Source organism: Pseudophryne corroboree, chromosome 5 (assembly GCF_028390025.1).
Source record: "Pseudophryne corroboree isolate aPseCor3 chromosome 5, aPseCor3.hap2, whole genome shotgun sequence".
Taxonomy (NCBI): domain Eukaryota; kingdom Metazoa; phylum Chordata; class Amphibia; order Anura; family Myobatrachidae; genus Pseudophryne; species Pseudophryne corroboree.
The window spans coordinates 231665052-231692872 of record NC_086448.1 but is presented as its reverse complement, the minus strand read 5'-3'; the positions used below and the strand labels follow the sequence as shown (position 1 = coordinate 231692872).

General features: G+C 49.5%; 1 protein-coding gene across 4 annotated transcripts in view; it reads left to right on the top strand.

Annotated features, from left to right (window-relative positions):
- The window catches only part of DAZL (deleted in azoospermia like), a 510616-nt gene that overhangs the window by 74115 nt on the left and 408680 nt on the right, over nucleotides 1-27821 (top strand). For all 4 annotated transcript variants that reach the window (XM_063922172.1, XM_063922170.1, XM_063922169.1 and 1 more), the window contains exon 2: nucleotides 5060-5173. In XM_063922172.1, the coding sequence (XP_063778242.1) occupies nucleotides 5060-5173 (114 nt within the window). The remainder of the gene's footprint in view (nucleotides 1-5059; nucleotides 5174-27821) is intronic.

Sequence of the window (27821 nt, the reverse complement as noted above, 5' to 3'; positions counted from 1 at the left end):
GCAAAAAAGTCCAAGCCTTCTACCACTTTCTTTAGAGGTGGTCGGGCAAAATCCAAAAAGCTTACACCTGCAGGCTCCCAGGACCAGAGACCTGCTTCTGGTTCCTCAAAGTCCTCAGCATGACTGTGGGACCGCAAAGCCTGGAGGACGGGCTGGTGGGTGCGAGACTCAGATGTTTCAGACACGTCTGGGTGTCGTCAGGCCTGGATCCCTGGGTACAGGATATTGTCCCAGGGGGTCCAGACTGGGGTTTCAAGAACTCCCGCCTCACCGATTCTTCAAATCAGGCTTGCCAGCTTTGCTGACAGACAGACAGGGCTATTCTACAGGAAGCCATCCTAAAATTGGAAAAGTCACAAGTCATTGTCCTAGTTCCAGCTCATATGCAAAACAAGGGTTATTATTCAAAACTTTTCGTGGTACTGAAACCGGATGGTTTGGTCAGACCGATTTTGAACTTGAAATCGTTGAACCCGTACCTGAAGGTGTTCAAATTCAAAATGGAGTCTCTCAGGGCAGTGATTTCAGGTCTGGAGGAGGTAGATTTTCTGTTATCCTGGATATCAAGGATGCCTACCTCCACATTCCGATTTGGCTGCCGCACCAGGCTTATCTCATATTTGCACTTGTTAGACAGTCACTATCAATTTCAGGCACTGCCATTCGGCTTATCCACAGCACCGAGGGTGTTCACCAAGGTGATGGCAGAGATGATGGTTCTCCGCAGACAGTAGGTAAAAATAATCCCATATCTGGACGATCTGCTGATAAAGGCATCGTCCGGGGAGACGTTGCAGTCCATTGCTCTCACGACTCATTTGCTCAGGGAACACGGTTGTATCCTGAACCTTCCAAAATCACATTTGGAGCAGACATGGAGGTTGTCTTTTCTGGGAATGATCCTCGACACGGAAGTACAGAGGGTATTTCTGCCAGAGGAGAAAGCGTTGGTGATTCACACAATGGTTTGGGACGTCCTGAAGCCAGCTCGGGTATTGGTCCATCAGTGCATTCTCCTTCTGGGGAAGATGGTGGCCTCTTATGAGGCTCTACAGTACGGAAGGTTTCATGCTCGGTCCTTCCAACTGGATCTCCTAGACAGATGGTCGGGATCTCACCTACACATACACCAGAGAATACGTCTGTTGCTGAAAGCCAGGATTTCACTCCTCTGGTGGCTGCAACTACCTCACCTTTTGGAGGGCCGTAGGTTTGGGATTTAGGACTGGATCCTTCTAACCACGGATGCAAGTCTCCAGGGCTGGGGCGCAGTCACTCAGGGGGAAACCTTCCAAGGAAGGTGGTCAAGCCTGGATTCCAGCCTTCCAATAAACATTCTGGAACTAAGAGCCGTCTACAACGGTCTTCAAGCGGCCCATCTTCTGTGAGATCGAGCCATTCAAATACAGTCGGACAATGTAACGACGGTAACCTACATAAACCGACAGGGCGGAACGAAGAGCAGAGCTGCAATGTCAGAGGTAACAAGAATCATCCTCTGGGCAGAAAAACACGCGCTGTCGGCAATCTTCATTCCGGGAGTAGACAACTGGGAAGCGGACTTCCTCAGCAGACACTGTCTTCATCCAGGAGAGTGGGGACTCCATCCGGAGGTGTTCACGGAGGTAACAGATCTTTGGGGTGTACCTCAAATAGACTTGATGGCCTCTCATCTCAAAAAGAAGCTTCGGAGGTATTGTTGCAGGTCAAGGGACCCGCAAGCAGTGGCAGTGGACACCCTAGTGACTCCGTGGGTGTTCAAATTGGTGTACGTCCACTCATTCCAAGAGTTCTAAAATTCATAAGGAGAATGAGTTCAGGCAATCCTCATTGCTCAGACTGGCCAAGAAGGGCTTGGTACGTGGATCCTCCGGATCTACTGCTGGAAGAGTCGAGGCCTCTTCCTCTTCGGGAGGACCTGCTGCAGCAGGGGCCGTTTGCTTATCAAGACTTACCGCGGCTACGTTTTACGGCATTGAGGGTGAACGCCAGATATTAGCTCGAAAGGGCATTCCGAACAAGGTTACCCTGATACAGGCTAGGAAAGGAATAACATCTAAACATTACCGTCGTATTTGGAAAAAATATGTATCTTGGTGTGAGTCCAAGAAGTTTCCTATGGTGGAGTTTCAACTGGGACAGTTTCTCCTCTTCCTGCAAGCAGGTGTGGATATGGGCCTGAGGTTGGGATCCGTAAAGGTCCAGATTTCGGCCCTATCCATTTTCTTCCAGAAACAATTGGCTTCCCTCCCTGAGGTTTAGACTTTCCTGAAAGGGGTTTTGCACATCCAGCCTCCCTTTGTGCCGCCTACGGCGCCCTGGGATCTTAATGTGGTGTTACAGTTCCACCAATTGGCTTGGTTCGAACCTCTACCGGAGGTTGAGGTCAAGTTTCTCTCGTGGAAGGCTGTCACTTTGTTGGCCTTAGCTTCTGCTAGACGTGTGTCGGAGTTGGGGGCTTTGTCTTGTAAGAGCCCCTACTTGATCTTCCATGAAGATAGAGCTGAGCTCCGGACACGTCAGCAGTTCCTTCCGAAGGTTGCGTCTGCATTTCATATCAACCAACCTATTGTGGTGCCAGTTGCTACTGACTACTCAATTTCATCAAAGTCCTTGGATGTTGTAAGGGCTCTTAAAAGCTATGTGAAGAGGACTGCTTGTCATAGAAAATCGGACTCTGTTTGTCTTGTATGATCTCAAGAAACTTGGGTGTCCTGCTTCTAAGCAGACGATCTCTCGCTGGATCAGGTTCAGTATCCAGCATGCGTATTCTACAGCAGGCTTGCAGGGTCCTACGTCTGTTAATGACCACTCTACTCGTAAGGTGGGATCTTCCTGGGCATAAAGACAGAAAGAAGAAATTAAGAGTGCGCTTTCAACGGCAGCCGGTATGGGGAAGGTCAATTCCCTGAATTAATAAGAAAGACAAGAGTATATATACTGGTGCCGGCTGTTAGTCAAATAATGATAGCTCAGTTGAATCCAATAAAAAATAAACAGTAATTTATTTAAACATTCAAGGAAAATTGATTTTTATATTCCTTACTCCAGAGTAAAGCAATTGCTAAAAAATTCATAAGAGATTCATAAAATTGAGAATACGAGGTACCACTGATGATTCCCTTCTAAGAGTAATGTCCACAACGTCTGACTAGGACTCAGTTCCACATAGCTCACAAGTTCAGTTTGTAGATAAATTGTTACCAGACTTGCTTCCGGAAAAGTCCCCCTAGGAGTTTCATGCAGAAAAATCCAAATAGCAAACAGGGTTATATCCGCGTTTCGCTGGTTCAATAGCTGCCAGCTTCCTCAGGAGCATAAGTTTTATGCTTTATGCTCCTGCGGAAGCTGACAGCTATTAAACCAGCGAAACGCGTTGAGCTTTTTCTTGAGGACCACAAGACTGTATTCCTTCACAAACCATTCTGGCGATATATGGACTCTCTGGCATTCACTGGATATAATTCCAGCACAAGTCATCCACCGACCCGGAGATAACCCTGTTTGCTATTTGGATTTTTCTGCATGAAACTCCTAGGGGGACTTTTCCAGAAGCAAGTCTGGTAACAATTTATCTACAAATTGAACTTGTGAGCTATGTGGAACTGAGTCCTAGTCAGAAGTTGTGGATATTACTCTTAGAAGGGAGTCATCAGTGGTACCTCGTATTCTCAATTTTATGAATCTTTTATGAATTTTTTAGCAATTGCTTTACTCTAGAGTAAGGAATATAAAAATCAATTTTCCTTGAATGTTTAAATAAATTACTGTTTATTTTTTATTGGTATAACTGAGCTATCATTATTTGACTAACAGTATATATGCTCTTTTGGGGTTCTTCCTGGGCGGCTGCCCCGGGGTGTGTCGGCTTTACAACTTTGCTGAGCGGCTACTTGGTCTGGGTCGAACACGTTTGCAAAGTTCTACAAGTTTGATACTTTGGCCTCTGAGGACCTAATGTTTGGTCAATCTGTTCTGCAGGAGCCTCTGCGCTCTCCCTCACATTCTGGGAGCTTTGGTACATCCTCATGGACCCCAGCATCCTCTAGTACGTAAGAGAAAATAGGATTTTAATTACCTACCGGTAAATCCTTTTTTTCGTTGTCCATAGAGGATGCTGGGCGCCCGCCCAGCGCTACGTGATCCTGCAGTGGTTACTTCGTTCAGTACTGCTTAGTTCTTGGTTAAGTACTGTTTTGTTACTTGGTCGAGTAGTATTGTCAGCCGCTGCTGATTTTTCAAGCTGGTTAGCTTGGTTTGCCTTGTATGTGTGAGCTGGTATGAATCTCGCCACTATCTGTGTAATATCCTTTTCTCGAAGTTGTCCGTCTCCTTGGGCACAGTTTCTAGACCGAGTCTGGTAGGAGGGGCATAGAGGGAGGAGTCAGCCCACACTCAAACTCTTAAAGTGCCAGTGGCTCCTAGTGGGCCTGTCTATACCCCATGGTACTAATGTGGACTCCAGCATCCCCTACGGAGTACGAGAAAAGGATTTACCGGTAGGTAATTAAAATCCTTTTTTCAATCCTCCTTAATGACTTCTGTAGAATATTGAGGAAGTACTATTGGCTATGAAATTGGTGTTTCCCCATAGAGGTAAAAATATTCAGATAAATCGTAATAGTTTCAGGTTGGTGCGTATCGCCCTTCATGCCATACATGTAGATGTTATTAAATCATTACCCTTGATTTTCAAATTTTAGAACACATTCCATGAGACATATATACATAACGTTTGTGGTCTATAGAAGCAATCACCAAATCTATCCAAGCTTCAAGGGTCCCGTTTGGGCCATCCATGAACAGGCTATACATACCTTAGCACATATATTAGTGACACATTGATTATCTGGGCTGCTGAGCACTATCTCCTCCTGAGCCCCCAATACACATGGTGTGGGGGTGAGTATTTCCTTGGGGCCACAATTAAAAATTATTACGTTCAAATATTTTCAAGTTTAGACAGCAATGGTATAAAAGGTGTTATGGTTAAACAGAAAACATATTTTTTTTAAATTTTACGTATATCTATTAAACTTTTATGTTTTTTGTTTTATAGTCTGCATCAAGAAGTGAGAGCCCGCCTGAAGAGGATCAGCCAAACCATGGTTATGTGTTACCTGAGGGTAAAATAATGCCAAATACAGTTTTTGTTGGAGGAATTGATATTCGGGTAATTTTTCCTACGTATTTTGATATTTTATAGTTTGAGGTTTAAAATTGTATGCTTAAAACAGTACTTATTAGAACAGCAATCCAGTTTAAACGGGACACCAGGGCCGGAATGGGGGGGGGGGGGGGGGGGGGAAGGATGTTGCTACTCACACAGGAGCTGCCGGGTTTCTGGAAGTCCTGCTGCTGTTAGCTACAGTAGGGCTCTGTCATGCTGAGGGTGTAGCATTAGCCTTTTATATATCTAGATGCTGTATATCTGTGTTGGGCAGGCTATATTGATGTTGCACTATATACACCAGTCACGTGGAAGCTCACCAGTCCCTGCACAGCTCTTGCTCAGTCTTGGGTTAGGGGACACCAGTAGCCACCAGCATCTGGCCGAAGTGTTCTGGGCACGGCCTGTGCGGGGTGTGGGAGGGGCAAGCACAGGACCCTGCACCTCCACTGGTGCAAAATATATATAAGGCAGTTGAGCTGATTATCAGCCTCCTTACCTGCACCGTCTGCAGCCCCAGCGCCAACCACTTTTCTTATTCCTTCCGTACTGATTCGCCTTCTCCCCCTGCCGGTAATTGAGTGCTGCTGGACCGTCTTGTGGTTCCTACATCTGTTTCCTGGTTATTGCTGCTACTTGTTGCCGAGTCCCGGAATGGCAAGTAACCTGGGGTTGCAGCATAGTATATGGAGGAAGGGGTGCAAAGTATGCGATATATGGCGGAAGCAGTATATGGAGGAGGGATGTGCAGTGTGTGTGTCCTTGTCCCTCCAGTGACTGCCGGCTGCACCACAGATGTGAAGAGCAGTGTTACATTATTGTAAGAGTAATACCCCTTTTACACCAAAATCCCGGGTCTGACCCAGGATTTGGAACACGCTTCCAAGCCGGGTCAGACCAGGGACTTCCCCCCACCCACCCATATTTCACTGCAGTGCCGATCCGGGTGCAGTGTCTTGTGGGCCGGTGCTTATAGATGATGTCATCTCCAAGCGCCGGCCCACACTGCAGATCGGGACTCCGGAGCGTCTCGCCGGGGGCAAGCACAGCAATCTGCTGTGCTGCCCCCAGCCTCCGGCGCTTCCAGGCACCAGACATGGCGCTGCTGTATGCATAGACAGCATGTGCCTTGTCTCCAGCCGCAGCATGGCAACCAGCACGGCGCCGCTGTCTGCTGTACGGGAGGTTTGCCATGCTGTAAATGTGTGCCGGGTCGGCTGACCCGGTTTACCCATTTACACCGCCTCCTTCCCGGGTCTTTCCCGTGTCCAACCCTGCGTATGTGCCGTGTTGGATTCCCGGGAAAGTGGACCCCGGGGTGACCCTTTTACACCACCTGCATTTCTCTGACGTCCTAGTGGATGCTGGATACTCCGTAAGGACCATGGGGAATAGACGGGCTCCGCAGGAGACTGGGCACTCTTAAAAGAAAGATTAGGTACTACATCTGGTGTGCACTGGCTCCTCTCTCTATGCCCCTCCTCCAGACCTCAGTTAGAATCTGTGCCCGGCCAGAGCTTGATGCACCTAGTGGGCTCTCCTGAGCTTACTAGAAAAGAAAGTATTTGTTAGGTTTTTTATTTTCAGTGAGATCTGCTGGCAACAGACTCACTGCTACGAGGGACTGAGGGAAGAGAAGCAAACCTACCTGCTTGTACTTCTAAGGCTACTGGACACCATTAGCTCCAGAGGGATCGAACACAGGGCCCGACCTCGATCGTCCGTTCCCGGAGCCGCGCCGCCGTCCCCCTTGCAGAGCCAGAAGACGGAAGAACCAGGAGAAAATCGGCGGCTGAAGACTCCGGTCTTCAGTAAGGTAGCGCACAGCACTGCAGCTGTGCGCCATTGCTCCCACAGCACACCACACGCTCCGGTCACTGGTGGGTGCAGGGCGCTGGGGGGGCGACCTGGGCTGCAATATGTATACCTTTTTGGCAAATGTGCACATAATACAGTTTTCTCTATCGTCCTAGTGGATGCTGGGGTTCCTGAAAGGACCATGGGGAATAGCGGCTCCGCAGGAGACAGGGCACAAAAAGTAAAGCTTTACGATCAGGTGGTGTGTACTGGCTCCTCCCCCCATGACCCCCCTCCAAGCCTCAGTTAGATTTTTGTGCCCGGCCGAGAAGGGTGCAATCTAGGTGGCTCTCCTAAAGAGCTGCTTAGAAAAGTTTAGCTTAGGTTTTTTATTTTACAGTGATTCCTGCTGGCAACAGGATCACTGCAACGAGGGACTTAGGGGAGAAGAAGTGAACTCACCTGCGTGCAGGATGGATTGGCTTCTTGGCTACTGGACATTAGCTCCAGAGGGACGATCACAGGTACAGCCTGGATGGTCACCGGAGCCTCGCCGCCGGCCCCCTTGCAGATGCTGAAACGAGAAGAGGTCCAGAATCGGCGGCAGAAGACTCCTCAGTCTTCTTAAGGTAGCGCACAGCACTGCAGCTGTGCGCCATTTTCCTCTCAGCACACTTCACACGGCAGTCACTGAGGGTGCAGGGCGCTGGGAGGGGGGCGCCCTGGGAGGCAAATGAAAACCTTTTTTGGCTAAAAATACCTCACATATAGCCTCCGGGGGCTATATGGAGATATTTAACCCCTGCCAGAATCCACTAAAGAGCGGGAGACGAGCCCGCCGAAAAAGGGGCGGGGCCTATCTCCTCAGCACACAGCGCCATTTTCCTCACACAGCTCCGCTGGTCAGGAAGGCTCCCAGGCTCTCCCCTGCACTGCACTACAGAAACAGGGTAAAACAAGAGGGGGGGCAAAATTGTGGCAAAACTATATTATTAAAGCAGCTATACAGGGAGCACTTATTATAAGGCTATCCCTGTCATATATAGCGCTTTTGGTGTGTGCTGGCAAACTCTCCCTCTGTCTCCCCAAAGGGCTAGTGGGGTCCTGTCTTCGTTAAGAGCATTCCCTGTGTGTCTGCTGTGTGTCGGTACGTGTGTGTCGACATGTATGAGGACGATATTGGTGTGGAGGCGGAGCAATTGCCAAATATGGGGATGTCACCTCCTAGTGGGTCGACACCAGAATGGATGCCTTTATTTATGGAATTACGGGATAGTGTCAACACGCTAAAGCAGTCGTTTGACGACATGAGACGGCCGGACAATCAATTAGTGCCTGTCCAGGCGCCTCAAACACCGTCAGGGGCTGTAAAACGCCCTTTGCCTCAGTCGGTCGACACAGACCCAGACACAGGCACTGATTCCAGTGGCGACGGTGACGAATCAACCGTATTTTCTAGTAGGGCCACACGTTATATGATTTTGGCAATGAAGGAGGCGTTACATATTACTGATACTACAGGTACCACAAAACAGGGTATCATGTGGGGTGTGAAAAAACTACCTATAGTTTTTCCTGAATCAGATGAATTAAATGAGGTGTGTGATGAAGCGTGGGTTGCCCCCGATAAAAAAATGCTAATTTCAAAGAAGTTATTGGCTTTATACCCTTTCCCGCCAGAGGTTAGGGCGCGCTGGGAAACACCTCCTAGGGTGGACAAGGCGCTCACACGCTTATAAAAACAAGTGGCGTTACCCTCTCCTGAGACGGCCGCACTTAAAGATCCAGCAGATAGGAGGATGGAAAATATCCAAAAAAGTATATACACACATACAGGTGTTATACTACGACCAGCTATAGCGACAGCCTGGATGTGCAGTGCTGGGGTAGCTTGGTCAGAGTCCCTGATTGAAAATATTGATACCCTGGATAGGGACAATGTTTTACTGTCTTTAGAGCAAATAAAGGATGCATTTCTTTATATGCGTGATGCACAGAGGGATATCTGCACACTGGCATCACGGGTAAGTGCTATGTCCATTTCGGCCAGAAGAAGTTTATGGACGCGACAGTGGTCAGGCGATGCGGACTCAAAACGGCATATGGAAGTTTTGCCGTATAAAGGGGAGGAGTTATTTGGTGTCGGTCTATCGGATTTGGTGGCCACGGCTACAGCCGGGAAATCCACCTTTTTACCTCAAGTCACTCCCCAACAGAAAAAGACACCGACTTTTCAACCGCAGCCCTTTCGTTCCTTTAAAAACGAGAGCAAAGGGATATTCATATCTGCCACGAGGCAGAGGAAGGGGGAAGAGACAGCAACAGGCAGCTCCTTCCCAGGAACAGAAGCCCTCCCCCGCTTCTACAAAAGCCTCAGCATGACGCTGGGGCTTCTCAAGCGGACTCGGGGGCGGTGGGGGGTCGTCTCAAGAATTTCAGCGCGCAGTGGGCTCACTCGCAGGTAGATCCCTGGATCCTGCAGATAATATCTCAGGGGTACAGGTTGGAACTAGAGACGGATCCACCTCGCCGTTTCCTGAAGTCTGCTTTACCAACGTCCCCCTCCGACAGGGTGACGGTCTTGGAAGCCATTCACAAGCTGTACTCTCAGCAGGTGATAGTCAAGGTACCCCTTTTACAACAAGGAAAGGGGTATTATTCCACTCTATTTGTGGTACCGAAGCCGGATGGCTCGGTAAGACCTATTCTAAATCTGAAATCCTTGAACCTGTACATAAAGAAGTTCAAGTTCAAGATGGAGTCACTCAGAGCAGTGATAGCGAACCTGGAAGAAGGGGACTTTATGGTATCCTTGGACATCAAGGATGCGTATCTCCACGTTCCAATTTACCCCTCACACCAGGGGTATCTCAGGTTCGTCGTACAGAACTGTCACTATCCGTTTCAGACGCTGCCGTTCGGATTGTCCACGGCACCTCGGGTCTTTACCAAGGTAATGGCCGAGATGATGATTCTTCTTCGAAGAAAAGGCGTATTAATTATCCCATACTTGGACGATCTCCTAATAAGGGCAAGGTCCAGAGAACAGCTAGAGATGGGATTAGCACTGTCTCAAGAAGTGCTAAAACAGCACGGGTGGATTCTGAATATTCCAAAATCCCAGTTAATTCCGACAACACGTCTGCTGTTCCTAGGGATGATTCTGGACACGGTTCAGAAAAAGGTTTTTCTCCCGGAGGAAAAAGCCAAGGAGTTATCCGAGCTTGTCAGGAACCTCCTAAAACCAGGAAAGGTGTCTGTACATCAATGCACAAGAGTCCTGGGAAAAATGGTGGCTTCTTACGAAGCAATTCCATTCGGCAGATTCCACGCAAGAATTTTCCAGAGGGATCTGTTGGACAAATGGTCAGGGTCGCATCTTCAGATGCACCAGCGGATAACCCTGTCTCCAAGGACAAGGGTATCTCTTCTGTGGTGGTTGCAGAGTGCTCATCTATTGGAGGGCCGCAGATTCGGCATACAGGATTGGATCCTGGTGACCACGGACGCCAGCCTGAGAGGCTGGGGAGCAGTCACACAAGGAAGAAACTTCCAGGGAGTGTGGTCGAGCCTGGAAACGTCTCTTCACATAAACATTCTGGAACTAAGAGCAATCTACAATGCTCTAAGCCAGGCAGAACCTCTGCTTCAAGGAAAACCGGTGTTGATCCAGTCGGACAACATCACGGCAGTCGCCCATGTGAACAGACAGGGCGGCACAAGAAGCAGGAGTGCAATGGCAGAAGCTGCAAGGATTCTTCGCTGGGCAGAGAATCATGTGATAGCACTGTCAGCAGTGTTCATCCCGGGAGTGGACAACTGGGAAGCAGACTTCCTCAGCAGACACGACCTTCACCCGGGAGAGTGGGGACTTCATCCAGAAGTTTTCCACATGCTGGTAACCCGTTGGGAAAGACCAATGGTGGACATGATGGCGTCTCGCCTCAACAAAAAACTGGACAGGTATTGCGCCAGGTCAAGAGATCCGCAGGCAATAGCTGTGGACGCGCTGGTAACGCCTTGGGTGTACCAGTCGGTGTATGTGTTTCCTCCTCTGCCTCTCATACCAAAAGTATTGAGAATTATACGGCAAAGAGGCGTAAGAACGATACTAGTGGTTCCGGATTGGCCAAGAAGGACTTGGTACCCGGAACTTCAAGAGATGATCACGGAAGATCCGTGGCCTCTACCTCTGAGAAGGGACTTGCTTCAGCAGGGTCCCTGTCTGTTTCAAGACTTACCGCGGCTGCGTTTGACGGCATGGCGGTTGAACGCCGGATCCTAAAGGAAAAAGGCATGCCGGAAGAAGTCATTCCTACTTTGATTAAAGCAAGGAAGGAAGTAACCGCGCAACATTATCACCGCATTTGGCGAAAATATGTTGCGTGGTGCGAGGATCGGAGTGCTCCGACGGAGGAATTTCAACTGGGTCGATTCCTACATTTCCTGCAATCAGGATTGTCTATGGGTCTCAAATTGGGATCTATTAAGGTTCAAATTTCGGCCCTGTCGATTTTCTTCCAAAAAGAATTGGCTTCAGTTCCTGAAGTCCAGACTTTTGTTAAGGGAGTGCTGCATATACAGCCCCCTGTGGTGCCTCCAGTGGCACTGTGGGATCTCAATGTTGTTTTGGACTTTCTCAAATCTCATTGGTTTGAACCACTAAAAACTGTGGATTTGAAATATCTCACATGGAAAGTGACCATGCTACTAGCCCTGGCTTCGGCCAGGAGAGTGTCAGAACTGGCAGCTTTATCTTACAAAAGCCCATATCTGATTTTCCATTCGGACAGGGCAGAACTGCGGACTCGTCCGCATTTTCTCCCTAAGGTGGTGTCAGCATTTCATCTGAACCAACCTATTGTAGTGCCTGCGGCTACAAGCGACTTGGAGGACTCCAAGTTGTTGGACGTTGTCAGTGCTTTAAAAATATACATTTCAAGGACAGCTGGAGTCAGAAATCTGACTCGCTGTTTATACTATATGCTCCCAACAAGTTGGGCGCTCCTGCGTCTAAGCAGACTATTGCTCGCTGGATTTGTAGTACGATTCAGCTTGCACATTCTGTGGCAGGCCTGCCACAGCCAAAATCGGTAAAAGCCCACTCCACAAGGAAGGTGGGTTCTTCTTGGGCGGCTGCCCGAGGGGTCTCGGCATTACAACTCTGCCGAGCGGCTACGTGGTCGGGGGAGAACACGTTTGTAAAATTCTACAAATTTGATACCCTGGCTAAGGAGGACCTGGAGTTCTCTCATTCGGTGCTGCAGAGTCATCCGCACTCTCCCGCCCGTTTGGGAGCTTTGGTATAATCCCCATGGTCCTTTCAGGAACCCCAGCATCCACTAGGACGATAGAGAAAATAAGAATTTACTTACCGATAATTCTATTTCTCGGAGTCCGTAGTGGATGCTGGGCGCCCATCCCAAGTGCGGATTATCTGCATTACTTGTACATAGTTACAAAAATCGGGTTATTATTGTTGTGAGCCATCTTTTCAGAGGCTCCGCTGTTATCATAGTGTTAACTGGGTTTAGATCACAGGTTGTACGGTGTGATTGGTGTGGCTGGTATGAGTCTTACCCGGGATTCATAAATCCTTCCTTATTGTGTACGCTCGTCCGGGCACAGTACCTAACTGAGGCTTGGAGGGGGGTCATGGGGGGAGGAGCCAGTACACACCACCTGATCGTAAAGCTTTACTTTTTGTGCCCTGTCTCCTGCGGAGCCGCTATTCCCCATGGCCCTTTCAGGAACCCCAGCATCCACTACGGACTCCGAGAAATAGAATTATCGGTAAGTAAATTATTTTAAACTGTATATGTGCCTAATCCCCCGCCATACACATTATTAAAAAAGCGGGAGAAGCCCGCCGCGGAGGGGGCACGGCTATCTCCCTCAGCACACCGACGCCATTTTTTCTTCACAGCTCCGCTGGAAGGACGCTCCCCAGGCTCTCCCCTGCAGTATACAGTACAACAAGGGTAAAAAAGAGAGGGGAGGGCACATAAATTTAGGCGCAAAAGGTGATATAAGCAGCTATTGCGGGAAAATTCACTTTCTGTTAGTGTAATTCCCTCTGTTATATAGCGCTCTGGTCTGTGGTCTCTGTCTCCCCAAAGGACTTTGTGGGGTCCTGTCCTCAGTCGGAGCATTCCCTGTGTGTGTGTGCGGTGTGTCGGTACGGCTGTGTCGACATGTTTGAGGAGGACGCTTACGTGGAGGCGGAGCAGGTGCCGATAAGTGTGATGTCTCCCCCTGCGGGGCCGACACCAGAGTGGATGGATATGTGGAAGGTATTAACCGACAGTGTCAACTCCTTGCATAAAAGGTTCGATGACGCAGCTTTGGGACAGCCGGCATCTCAGCCCGCGCCTGCCCAGGCATCTCAGAGGCCATCAGGGGCTCAAAAACGCCTGCTACCTCAGATGGCAGACACAGATGTCGACACGTAGTCTGACTCCAGTGTAGACGAGGATGAGACAAATGTACAGTCCAAAAGGGCCATCCGATGCATGATTACGGCTATGAAAAATGTGTTGCACATTTCTGACATTAACCCGGTTACCACTAAAAAGGGTATTTATGTTTGGGGAGAAAAAGCAGCCATTGACTTTTCCCCCATCTGATGAGTTAAATGAATTGTGTGAAGAAGCGTGGTGTTCCCCAGATAAGAAATTAGTGATTTCTAAGAGGTTACTAATGGCGTACCCTTTCCCGCCAACAGACAGGTTACGTTGGGAAACATCCCCTAGGGTGGACAAGGCGCTCACACGCTTATCAAAAAAGGTGGCACTGCCGTCTCAGGACACGGCCGCCTTTAAAGGAGCCTGCAGATAGAAAGCAGGAGGCTATCCTGAAGTCTGTGTATACACACTCGGGTACTATACTGAGAACTGCAATTCCTTCAGCATGGATGTGTAGTGCTGCAGCTGCTTGGTCTGATACCCTGTCAGATAACATTGATTCCCTTGACAGGGATACTATTTTGCTAACCATAGAGCATATTAAAGATGTCGTCTTATATATGAGGGATGCACAGAGGGACATTTGCCGGCTGGCATCTAGAATTAATGCAATGTCCATTTCTGCCAGGAGAGTATTATGGACTCGGCAGTGGACAGGTGATGCTGATTCTAAAAGGCACATGGAGGTTTTGCCTTATAAGGGTAAGGAATTGTATGGGGACGGTCTCTCGGACCTCGTATCCACAGCAACAGCTGGGAAGTCGACTTTTTTACCTCAGGTTCCCTCACAGCCTAAGAAAGCACCGTATTATCAAGTACAGTCCTTTCGGTCTCAGAAAGGCAAGCGGGTCAGAGGCGCATCATTTCTGCCCAGGGGCAGGGGTAGAGGGAAAAAGCTGCACCAGACAGCCAGTTCCCAGGAACAAAAATCCTCCCCTGCTTCCACTAAGTCCACCGCATGACGCTGGGGCTCCACAGGTGGAGCCAGGTGCGGTGGGGGCGCGTCTCCGGAACTTCAGCGACCAGTGGGTTCGCTCACAGGTGGATCTCTGGGTACTACAGGTGGTATCTCAGGGATACAAGCTGGAGTTTGAGGCGTCTCCCCCTCGCCGTTACCTCAAATCAGCCTTGCCAGCTGCTCCCAAGGAAAGGGAGGTAGTACTGGCGGCAATTCACAAGCTGTACCTTCAGCAGGTGATAATCAAAGTTCCCCTCCTTCAACAGGGACAGGGTTACTATTCCACAATGTTTGTGGTGCCGAAACCAGACTGTTCGGTGAGACCCATTCTAAATGTGAAATCCTTGAACACTTATATAAGGAAGTTCAAGTTCAAAATGGAATCGCTCAGGGCGGTTATTGCAAGCCTGGAAGAGGGGGATTTTATGGTGTCACTGGACATCAAGGATGCTTACCTACATGTCCCCATTTACCCACCTCACCAGGAGTACCTCAGGTTTGTGGTACAGGACTGTCATTACCAATTCCAGACGTTGCCGTTTGGTCTGTCCACGGCACCGAGGGTATTTACCAAGGTAATGGCCGAAATGATGATACTCCGGAAGAAGGGAGTTATAATTATCCCGTACTTGGACGATCTCCTTATAAAGGCAAGGTCCAAGGAGCAGCAGTTAGTCGGAGTAGCACTATCTCGGGAAGTGCTACAGCAGCACGGCTGGATTCTGAATATCCCAAATTCGCAGCTGATTCCTACGACGCGTCTGCTGTTCTTGGGCATGATTCTGGACACAGAACAGAAGAAGGTGTTTCTCCCGGAGGAGAAGGCCCAGGAATTGTCATCTCTGGTCAGGGACCTCCTGAAACCAAAACAGGTGTCGGTGCATCACTGCACGCGAGTCCTGGGAAAGATGGTAGCTTCTTACGAAGCAATTCCCTTCGGCAGGTTCCATGCAAGGATCTTTCAGTGGGATCTGTTAGACAAGTGGTCCGGATCGCATCTTCAGATGCATCGGCTGATCACCCTGTCCCCGAGGGCCAGGGCGTCTCTGCTGTGGTGGCTGCAGAGTGCTCATCTTCTCGAGGGCCGCAGATTCGGCATTCAGGACTGGGTCCTGGTGACCACGGATGCAAGCCTCCGAGGTTGGGGGGCAGTCACCCAGGGAAGAAACTTCCAAGGACAGTGGTCGAGTCAGGAGACTTCCCTACACATAAATATTCTGGAACTAAGGGCCATTTACAATGCCCTGAGTCAAGCAGAACCCCTGCTTCAAAACCAACCGGTGCTGATTCAGTCAGACAACATCACGGCGGTCGCCCATGTAAACCGACAGGGCGGCACAAGAAGCAGGATGGCGATGGCAGAAGCCACATGGATTCTCCGATGGGCGGAGAATCACGTGTTAGCACTGTCAGCGGTGTTCATTCCGGGTGTGGACAACTGGGAAGCAGACTTCCTCAGCAGGCACGATCTCCACCCGGGAGAGTGGGGACTTCATCCAGAAGTCTTCAAGCTGATTGTAAATCGTTGGGAAAGGCTACAGGTGGACATGATGGCGTCCCGCCTCAACAAAAAGCTAAAAAGATATTGCGCCAGGTCAAGGGACTCTCAGACGATAGCTGTGGACGCTCTAGTGACACCGTGGGTGTACCAGTCTGTTTATGTATTCCCTCCTCTTCCTCTCATACCATAGGTACTGAGGATTATAAGAAAGAGAGGAGTAAGAACTATACTCATCGTTCAGGATTGGCCAAGCAGAACTTGGTACCCGGAACTAAGAAATGATCTCAGAGGACCCTTGGCCTCTGCCGCTCCGACAGGACCTGCTGCAGCAGGGGCCCTGTCTGTTCCAAGACTTACCGCGACTGCGTTTGACGGCATGGCGGTTGAACGCCGGATCCTAATGGAAAAGGGCATTCCGGATGAAGTCGTTCCTACGCTGATTAAAGCGAGGAAGGATGTGACCGCAAAACATTATCACCGCATATGGCAAAAATATGTTGCTTGGTGTGAGGCCAGGAAGGCCCCAACAGAGGAATTTCAGCTGGGTCGATTTCTGCACTTCCTACAGTCAGGAGTGACTGGGCCTAAAATTGGGATCCATTAAAGTCCAGGTTTCGGCCCTGTCTATTTTCTTTCAAAAAGAACTGGCTTCACTGCCTGAAGTTCAGACGTTTGTTAAGGGAGTGCTGCATATTCAGCCCCCTTTTGTGCCTCCAGTGGCACCTTGGGATCTCAACGTTGTGTTGGATTTCCTAAAATCACATTGGTTTGAGCCACTTCAGACCGTGGAGTTGAAGTATCTCACGTGGAAGGTAGTCATGCTGTTGGCCTTGGCCTCAGCTAGGCGTGTGTCAGAATTGGCGGCTTTGTCCTGTAAAAGGCCATATCTGATTTTCCATATGGACAGGGCAGAATTGAGGACTCGTCCCCAATTTCTCCCAAAGGTGGTATCAGCGTTTCATTTGAACCAACCTATTGTGGTGCCTGCGGCTACTCGGGACTTGGAGGATTCCAAGTTGCTGGACGTAGTCCGGGCCCTGAAAATGTTTCCAGGACGGTTAGAGTCAGGAAAACCGACTCGCTGTTTATCCTGCATGCACCCAACAAGCTGGGTGCTCCTGCTTCTAAGCAGACTATTGCTCGCTGGATCTGTAGCACGATTCAGCAGGCTCATTCTGCGGCTGGACTGCCGCATCCTAAATCGGTAAAAGCCCATTCCACGAGGAAGGTCGGCTCTTCTTGGGCGGCTGCCCGAGGGGTCTCGGCTTTACAACTTTGCCGAGCTGCTACTTGGTCGGGATCAAACACTTTTGCAAAATTCTACAAGTTTGATACCCTGGCTGAGGAGGACTTTGAGTTTGCTCATTCGGTGCTGCAGAGTCATCCGCACTCTCCCGCCCGTTAGGGAGCTTTGGTATAATCCCCCTGCTCCTTACGGAGTACCCAGCATCCACTAGGACGTCAGAGAAAATAAGAATTTACTCACCGGTAATTCTATTTCTCGTAGTCCGTAGTGGATGCTGGGAGCCCGTCCCAAGTGCGGACTTTCTGCAATACATGTATATAGTTATTGCTTAACTGTAGGGTTTTGTTATGAGCCATCTGTTAAATGAGGCTCAGTTGTTCATACTGTTAACTGGGTATAGTTATCACAAGTTGTACAGTGTGGCTGGTATGAGTCTTACCCTGGATTCCAAATCCTTTCCTAGTAATGTCAGCTCTTCCGGGCACAGTTTCCCTAACTGAGGTCTGGAGGAGGGGCATAGAGGGAGGAGCCAGTGCACACCAGATATAGTACCTAATCTTTCTTTTAAGAGTGCCCAGTCTCCTGCGGAGCCCGACTATTCCCCATGGTCCTTACGGAGTACCCAGCATCCACTACGGACTACGAGAAATAGAATTACCGGTGAGTAAAATCTTATTTTTTCAGGTGGTGTAAAAGGGGTATAAGTGGAAATCAAAGAAAAAAATAGAAAATCTAGTCCGTTTTAAATATGAAAGGTTGTTATAAATGGCAACTGCCACACCAAAGTCCTACCCCTATCCCCACTCTCTCCAGCACACTTGCTCCATATTCAGCAAGTGTGAGTCAGATCAGTGTTTTTACGTAATTAGCAGCAGGGTGTAACATCTCCCTGGATGATCACTTTCATTTTCATTTGGTCTGTGTGGCGGCCTCCAGTGGCCACCGGTGCTCATAACAAAGGTGAGGAGCAGTTAGCCTTTTATATAGGATGGCTGTAATTCGCAAACATGGCATTGCGTGTTTAAAAAGTGTCATATTTGTGAAAAAGCTTGTATAGTGAAAAGATAACATGGATATGCTTTTTCTGCTGCGGGCTCCACAAGGAATTACATCGGGTTGTAGAGTAGGATCTTGATCCGAGGCACCAACAGGCTCAAAGCTTTTGACTGTTCCCAAGATGCACAGCGCCGCCTCCTCTATAACTCCACCTCCATGCCAGTGAGCTCAGTTTGTAAGTTGGTGCCTTGCAGTATGCAGGCACTTAACAGGAGGCTGCCCTAAGCAGCCTTTTCAGAGCTTCGTTTTACAGACTGAAAACAGAGAAAATGTAAAGAAGACTTCCAGGGCTGCTGCAGGCACAGTCTGATAGACTTTCCTGCGTGCAGCTCCATCACCCCCCAGCGGCGCTGTATACTCCCGCGGTTGCCGGGTCACTACAGCGGAGGCGCCGCCTTCTTCCATCCTGACGTGAGTCACACACACACGCCGCTGTCTCCCGGATCGCGGGGCCGCAGACAAAGGGGGAGGTAAGGAGCTTCTGTGCCGCACTTTACCGCGATCCAGCGCAGCTGCAGGAGGCAGGCAGCGCGCGCGCTGGCGTGGACACGAATTACTGGGCTGATGTTCCGCTAGCCACCAGGGTTTATATTATGGGGCACAGGTCAAGGGGGAAGTTATACCAAATCCCCCCTACTTTATCTTTATTGCCCGCACACCCGGTTGGTATGCCAGCAGGGGGAGCAGGTTGGACTTGAGGCCCCTCACCCCCAGCACCATGGTGCCATTTCAGCAATGTTCCCGCCCTGGAGCTGCTTCCCTCTCTCCCTCATTCCCGATCAGCAGCCATTACAGATAGAGCCTTGCTGTTTCCTGAGATTGCTTGGGCAAATCCTCCTCTGTGGAACCGCCTGACTGCCAGTGCTGTGCTTCCTACCGGACACTTGAGTATTCTACCTGTCGCTGCGACTGTGTTAGTTAAGAAAGAGTGCATACTTTCAAGGTTGTGTGGTACAAACACCCTGTGATACACATCGAGTGCTTACTGTGTTTGTTATATCTATAGTTATCACATATAGCCATACTGAGTATTACTTTGTATTGCTAGTCCAGTGCAGTTTATGGTACATAATTTCTGCATGGTACGCTTGTGACTACAGATGGGTCCACATTCATCTTGACCTCTTTATAGGATTAACTAAGACTGGCCAATCAGACTTAATCCCCTCCTTTAATGACTTAATCCCCTGCTGTATTCTCTGTATTGTATTGCAGCTGAGAACAATAGATGAAGGGTTTATGCTAATAAATCATGATGTGGACCCTCCTCCAGACTCCAGTTAGATTCTGTGCCAAGTGGGACTGGATGCACACTGAGGAGCTCTCCAGAGTTTCTCAGAAAGACTTTTATTAGGTTTGTTATTTCTTTTTCATCCACTAGGGGTCACTGGAGTACTCTTGGGATATGGACGGTGTTAGCAAAGACTGGGCACTGAATATTCAAATTTCAGTAACTCCTCCCCTCCATACTCCCAGAATACTTCAGTGTTTTTTCGGTGCTCACATGGACAGTAAGCACAAGTGTGGACCATTTTTGTTTTTCTTTTTTATACATTACAATCCCTTCCCAGCTTACATAAAAGCTCTGGGTACGGGATTATAGAAGCTGCTGCGTGCAGCTCTTGGCGTGTCGGGCCTCACATAGGAGCCCCCTCACAGCCACAAGCGGCTCAGCTAACAGCTGAGACTGCAGAAAGGACTGGACGGCGCTTGCTAGAAGAAGCCCCGTCAGAGCCCAAGTACATCAGCTACCCTTCAGCTGAGGCTGCCGAACGGAGCTTGCTGTAGAAGCCCCGTCAGAGCACAGGAACCCAGGTATTTATGACAGGGGCGGTCAGCTCACGCTGCCGCCCCGCCATGTGGGGGGACTGCTATGTGCGTCGCCCGAGCCATCCCGCTGCTCCGTCCCCGCCACCGTTATCAGCTCCCCACGCCGCTCCCCTATTCCCGGCCGCCGCTCAGAGGGACTCGCTGGACGGCCACTGCAAGCGCTGTTCTCAGCGCTCCCTGCCTGTAATGCAATCAGACCGCGGACAGCGTTCAGTGCTGCCGCGGTCTGTCCCTGTAACGGCCGGAGGCTCCGTCGCTTAGGGGAAGGTAACTGCTCCCTCAGACCGCGGACAGCGTTCACTGCTGCCGCGGTCTGTCTCAATAACGGCCGGCAGCTCAGCACTGCCAGCGCTCCCTGCACACACTAAGGGTAGCAGGGGGGGGGGATGCCGGCGCCTCTGATCACTCAGACCGCGGACAGTGCACACTGCTGCCGCGGTCTGTCCCTGTAAAACAGCCCTCTAGTAACTAGTGAACTCATGCTGGGCGGTCAGGAGTTTCCCTGTCCCTGTTACTTGTAGCGCAGCTGCAGGGGGGAGAGATTATGCCACAGCAGCAGCAATAGACATCCTATGCTAAAGAAGGGCTGCATTGTGTTATATATGCATTCTTTAGCACTTGTTATACCATAGACAATGTTATACCATAGAAAATGTATATAAAATACTGTATGTATGTATATATAGTCATGTAACAAAATATGCTATATGTTCTTTGACTATAAGCACATGGCTGGAGGCCATTTTATTCATACTTTCTGTTTCTTTTCCAGAACGTTCCTGTCCTACAACACTGCTCCACCGGATGGCGCAGGGGTGTTGGTAGGAATTTTTGGATCAGGTTTCTTATGGTCTGGCCACGTGCACTGCACTTTGACCATATACACATTTTTGCAATTTTACTGAGGTGGAATTGGTTTGTCTTTGTCTATTTATTTGTCTGGTTACATAAGTCAGTCACCAGCAAAGACGGAAAAGTTGTTTCACTGCAATGTCTGTACCAGTGGGTTCCCGGTGAGTTCTACCACATGCACAGTATATTTTATACTCCCATTTCATCTCCTATTTTGAAGATAGTTTTCATTTGCCTTATAAATTCCCAGTTTCTGCTATGTTGCAATCCTGACGATTCTATGCCAGGCCTAACTGCGCAAGATGAATGTGAGAAGGGTGAATAGACCAGCAGTCAGATAGTGTGGGTGCGTCAGACTCTGAAGTTTACAGGGACTGAAGAGGCTCTGACAATTTATAAGGTGGTCTTTACTAGGCCACAGATCTCCAGCGTGGAATCTCTAAATAAGATGTTAATAGGATCCTGATACACAGGTTTCGAAACCTCGCCGATTTCGGTCTAGTTACCCGTTTCCAAAGTCAGTGACATCTCCATGGGAGCTATGCTAGAGTCGCTGTATACAGCAGCAGGGGTGTTGCTTCGACCGTGTTTGGTTGGCATTTGGGTAACTACGGCGTTGCTTGTCTGGATAACAGGACTCAGGTCCGCCCTACAAAACGTCCACCTTATGCTTCTCGCTGATCAAATCTGCGAAGCTGCTGATTATCTATGTACAGCTTCTACGGATGTCTGCCTAGTCCTCGCCTTTCAGCGTCACTCGTTGTGGCACGACAAGCGCTCTGGCTGCGTCCTTAGCAGGCGGAGGCAAAGGTCGAGAGTAGAATAGAAGCATTACCTTATGCGAAGGTTGTTTGGTCCTGATTTGGACAAAGGTATTTTTCACGGGATACTCTGGACCAGCGTTCGAATCCTTTAGACCTCAGCCCTTTCGAGGCCGTGGTAGACAAACAGCCACGCCTGGTAGGCGAGGTCGAGGACGTGGTTTTCAACAAACCAACGCCAGTCGTCCGGACGCTACAATCACCGGCAAGCCAGTGGCATGACGGGCTCCCAGCCCATCTCGGTTCTCCAGTTGTGGGAGCACGCCTTCAGACGTTTCATTTGGCATGGTTGCAGATATCCACAGATGGGTGGATCCGCAATTTAGTGTTAAAAGCAGTCTACCGCCTCTGCGGTTTTTCAACACAGGACTGCCTGTGTAGGACGGCATGAGGGCGGTTCGGTAAATTGCCATTCACTCTCTGCTGGAGTCAGCAGTTTTGATTCCGGTCCCTGTACACCAACAAGGTCACGGTTATTATTCCAGTCTGTTGTGGTACCAAAGCCGGATGGCTTGGTCAGGCCAATATTGCTTACTTACTACAGATTCAAGATGGAATCTCTGCGGACAGTACTTGCAGGTTTAGAGCCACAGGAATTCATGATTGCGCTGGATCTCGAGGATGCGTACTTACACATTCCGATTTGGCCACCTCTTCAGAGGTTCTTGCGTTTGCAATACGGCAGATCCATTATCAGTTTCAGGCTCTACCGTTTGCCCTCTCGTCAGCGCTTAGGGTTTTCACCAAAGTGATGTATGTTTTGATGGCTCATCTCATATTCCTGTAAGTGATAATAGTTCCGTACTTAGACGATTTGCTCATCAAAGCTCCGTCTCAACCAAATGCGCCTTCAACATGCGTTGCTAAGGTACAATGTGCTGGTTCAGCACGGTTGGTTTGTCATGTTCAAGAACTCGCATCGGATTCCGTCTCAACGACTTCATTTCCTAGGAATGATTCTCGATACGGTAGATCGAGGAATTTGTCTACCAGAACAGAAAGTACAGATTATTCGTCATCTGGTACGATTAGTGCTCAAGCCTCGGTATGTTTGTGCATTCGCCTGTTAGGCACAATAGTGGCGGCTTTCAAAGCGCTTCTGTTCGGAAGATTTTACTCCCTTTTCAACTGCATGTGCTCGCACAGTGGTCGGCCTCGCATCTGCAGTTTCACTAGAGGGTGAGGTTGTCTCCACGGGCCAGAGTTTCTGTACTCTGGTGGCTCCAAGTACACAATTTAACCGCAGGAAATCGGTTAGGCGTCTGGAATTGGATAGTGCTAATCACAGACGTGAGTCTCAGAGGTTGGGGAGCTGTAGTTCAAAATTGTCAGCTCCAGGGTCTCTGGGAGGATCACGACAGATTGCTGTCTATAAATGTCCTAGAACTCCGACCAATTTACAATGTGCTACGACAAGTAGTGCATTTGCTTCGGTCTCAGACGGTCCAAGTGCAGTCAGACAACGCAACATCGGTCGCGTACGTCAATAAACAAAGGGGAAAGAGAAGCCGCATGGCAATGCGGGAAGTAGCTCGAATCCTCAATTGGGCCGAACATCACCAAGTGATATTAGCGGTAGTGTTCATTACGAGAATGGACAACTGGGAGGCGGATGATCTCAGCCATCGGGATTTTCATCCAGGAGAATGGGCATTAAATCAAGAAGTGTTTCGCATGTTGGTCCAGAGGTGGGGTTACCCTCAAGTGGACCTGATGACATCTCACCACAATCACCAAAAGCCAGTATGTGTCCAGAACGCGAGATCCAAAGGCAGTGGCAGTTCTCACGATTGCGTGGCCGTACAGCCTCGGGTATCTGTTTCCACCGTTTCCGCTGCTCTCTCTGTTGCTTACTCGCAGACTATCCTTGGCCGCTTCCGTTACGTCCGGACCTGTTACGACAGGGTCCATTCCTTTACCCCGATTTAGCGCGGATGCGTTTGAAGGGGTGGCTGTTGAGACCGCCCTCTTAAGAAGAGAGGGCATTCCACTATCTGTTATAACAACCATGTTACGTGCTAGAAATCCTGTTACGACAGCTCATTATTACCAGATTTGGCGTGCCTATATAGGTTGGTGTGAAGCTCGGAAGTTTCCGACATCATCTTTCAAGTTATCCCGTCTTTTGTTGTTTCTACAAACGGGGTTAGATGGAGGACTGCGTTTATCTACACTAAAGGTGCAGGTATCTGCTTTGTCAATTTACTTTCAAAGACTATTGGCTCTATTGCCGTCTCACACACCTTTTCTGCAAGGTGTTCTCAGAGTACAGCATCCATTCCACCTACAGCGCCATGGGACTTGAATCTGGTTTTAGATTTTGTACAGCTTCATACTTTGAACCCTTACATAAAGTGGATGTTAAGTTTCTCACTTGGAAAACGATTTTCTCTAACGTCCTAAGTGGATGCTGGATACTCCGTAAGGACCATGGGGATTAGCGGCTCCGCAGGAGACTGGGCACAACTACAAAGAAAGCTTTAGACTACTGGTGTGCACTGGCTCCTCCCACTAAGACCCTCCTCCAGACCTCAGTTAGATTCTTGTGCCCGGCCGAGCTAGATGCACACTAGGGGCTCTCCTGACCACCTAGAAAGAAAGTATATTTAGGTTTTTTATTTTCAGTGAGATCTGCTGGCAACAGACTCACTGCAGCGAGGGACTAAGGGGAGAAGAAGCGAACCTACCTAACAGGTGGTAGGTTGGGCTTCTTAGGCTACTGGACAACATTAGCTCCAGAGGGATCGACCGCAGGACCCGACCTTGGTGTTCGTTCCCGGAGCCGCGCCGCCGTCCCCCTTACAGAGCCAGAAGCACGAAGAAGGTCCGGAAAATCGGCGGCAGAAGACTTCAGTCTTCACCAAGGTAGCGCACAGCACTGCAGCTGTGCGCCATTGCTCCTCATGTACACCTCATACTTCGGTCACTGATGGGTGCAGGGCGCTGGGGGGGGGGCGCCCTGAGGGCAATAGATAACACCTTGGCTGGCAAAATATACATCATATATAGTCCCAGAGGCTATATAGATGTAAAATTACCCCTGCCAGTATCACAGAAAAAGCGGGAGAAAGTCCGCCGAAAAGGGGGCGGGGCTTCTCCCTCAGCACACTGGCGCCATTTTTCCCTCACAGTTCCGCTGGAAGGAAGCTCCCTGGCTCTCCCCTGCAGTCTGAGAAAACTACAGAAGGGTAAAAAAGAGAGGGGGGGCACTAAATTTAGGCGCAGTATACATACATATATATGTATGTAATATATATAAAAAAGCAGCTATAGGGAAAACACTCATTGATAGTGGGATCCCAGTGTTATATAGCGCTCTGGTGTGTGCTGGCATACTCTCTCTGTCTCCCCAAAGGGCTTTGTGGGGTCCTGTCCTCTGTCAGAGCATTCCCTGTGTGTTTGCGGTGTGTCGGTACGGCTGTGTCGACATGTTTGATGAGGAGGCTTATGTGGAGGCGGAGCAGATGCCTGTAAATGTGATGTCACCCCCTGCGGGGTCGACACCTGAGTGGATGGTGCTGTGGAAGGAATTACGTGATAGTGTCGACTCCTTACATCAGGCCTGGCCAACCTGTGGCTCTCCAGCTGTTGTAACACTACAAGTACCATCATGCTTTGCCACAGTTTTGCTATTAAGGAATGCTAGAACAGTGGCAGGGCATGCTGGGATGTGTAGTTTCACAACATCTGGAGAGCCACAGGTTGGCCAGGCCTGCCTTACATAAAAGGTTTGACAACATACCTAATGTGGGACAGCCGGTTTCTCAGCCTGTGCCTGCCCAGGCGTCTCAAAAACCATCAGGGGCTCTAAAACGCCTGCTACCTCAGATGGTTGACACAGATGTCGACACGGATACTGACTCCAGTGTCGACGACGAAGAGACTAATGCAACTTCCAGTAGGGCCACACGTTACATGATTGAGGCAATGAAAAATGTGTTGCACATTTCTGATGTTACCCCCGGTACCACAAAAAAAGAGTATAATGTTTGGAGAGAAAAAACTACCAGTAGCTTTTCCTCCATCTGAAGAGTTAAATGAAGTGTGAAGAAGCGTGGGCTTCCCCTGATAAAAAGATGGTAATTTCTAAGAGGTTACTAATGGCGTACCCTTTCCCGCCAGAGGATAGGTCACGCTGGGAAACATCCCCTAGGGTGGATAAAGCGCTCACACGCTTGTCAAAAAAGGTGGCACTACCGTCTCCGGATACGGCCGCCCTGAAGGAATCTGCTGATAGAAAGCAGGAGGCTATCCTGAAATCTATATATACACACACAGGTGTGATACTGAGACCGGCTATAGCTTCAGCCTGGATGTGCAGCGCTGCTGCTGCTGCGTGGTCAGATTCCCTGTCAGAAAATATAGATACCCTAGACAGGGACACTATTTTGCTGAACGTAGAGCATATAAAAGACGCACTTTTATACACGAGGGATGCACAGAGGGATATTTGCCGGCTGGCATCCAAAAATTAGTGCAATGTCCATTTCTGCCAGGAGAGGGTTATGGACTCGGCAGTGGACAGGTGATGCAGATTCCAAACGACACATGGAAGTTCTGCCTTATAAGGGTGAGGAATTGTTCGGGGATGGTCTCTCGGACCTCGTTTCCACAGCGACAGCTGGGAAGTCTACATTTTTGCCCCATGTTCCCTCACAACCAAAGAAAGCACCGTATTATCAGGTACAGTCCTTTCGGCCCAATAGGGGCAAGCGGGTTAAAGGCGCGTCCTTTCTGCCCAGAGGCAGAGGTAGAGGGAAAAAGCTGCAGCATACAGCCAGTTCCCAGGAGCAAAAGTCCTCCCCCCGCTTCCTCTAAGTCCACAGCATGACGCTGGGGCTCCACAGGCAGAGCCAGGTACGGTGGGGGCCCGTCTCAAGCATTTCAGCAAGCAGTGGGCTCGCTCACGGGTGGATCCCTGGATCCTTTAAATAGTATCTCAGGGGTACAAACTGGAATTCGAGACGTCTCCCCCCCGCCGTTTCCTCAAATCTGCCTTGCCAACCACTCCCTCAGGCAGGGAGGCAGTGTTACAGGCAATTCAAAAGCTGTATTCACAACAAGTGATAGTAAAGGTGCCCCTACTTCAACAAGGAAGGGGTTACTATTCCACAATGTTTGTGGTACCGAAACCGGACGGTTCGGTGAGACCCATTTTAAATTTGAAATCCTTGAACACATATATCAAAAAATTCAAGTTCAAGATGGAATCGCTCAGGGCGGTTATTGCGAGCCTGGACGAGGGAGATTACATGGTATCGCTGGACATCAAGGATGCTTACCTACATGTCCCCATTTACCATCCTCACCAGGAGTACCTCAGGTTTGTGGTACAAGATTGTCATTACCAATTCCAGACGTTGCCGTTCGGTCTCTCCACGGCCCCGAGGGTCTTTACCAAGGTAATGGCGGAAATGATGATACTCCTTCGAAGGAAGGGAGTTTTAATTATCCCGTACTTGGACGATCTCCTGATAAAGGCGAGGTCCAGAGAACAGTTATTGGTAGGGGTAGCACTATCTCGGGAAGTGCTGCAACAGCACGGCTGGATTCTAAACATTCCAAAGTCACAGCTGGTCCCTACGACACGCCTGCTGTTCCTAGGGATGGTTCTGGACACAGAACAGAGAAAAGTGTTTCTCCCAGAGGAGAAGGCCAAGGAGCTGTCATTTCTAGTCAGAGGCCTCCTAAAGCCAAAACAGGTGTCTGTGCATCACTGCACGCGGATCCTGGGAAAAATGGTAGCTTCCTACGAAGCGATTCCATTCGGCAGGTTTCATGCAAGAACCTTTCAGTGGGACCTGTTGGACAAGTGGTCCGGATCGCATCTTCAGATGCATCGTCTGATAACCCTGCCTCCAAGGACAAGGGTGTCTCTGCTGTGGTGGCTGCAGAGTGCTCATCTTCAAGAGGGCCGCAGATTCGGCATACAGGACTGGGTCCTGGTGACCATGGATGCCAGCCTTCGAGGCTGGGGAGCAGTCACACAGGGAAGAAACTTCCAAGGACTATGGTCAAGTTAGGAGACTTCCCTGCACATAAATATTCTGGAACTAAGGGCCATTTACAATGCCCTAAGTCAGGCAAAACCCCTGCTTCAAAACCAGCCGGTACTGATCCAGTCAG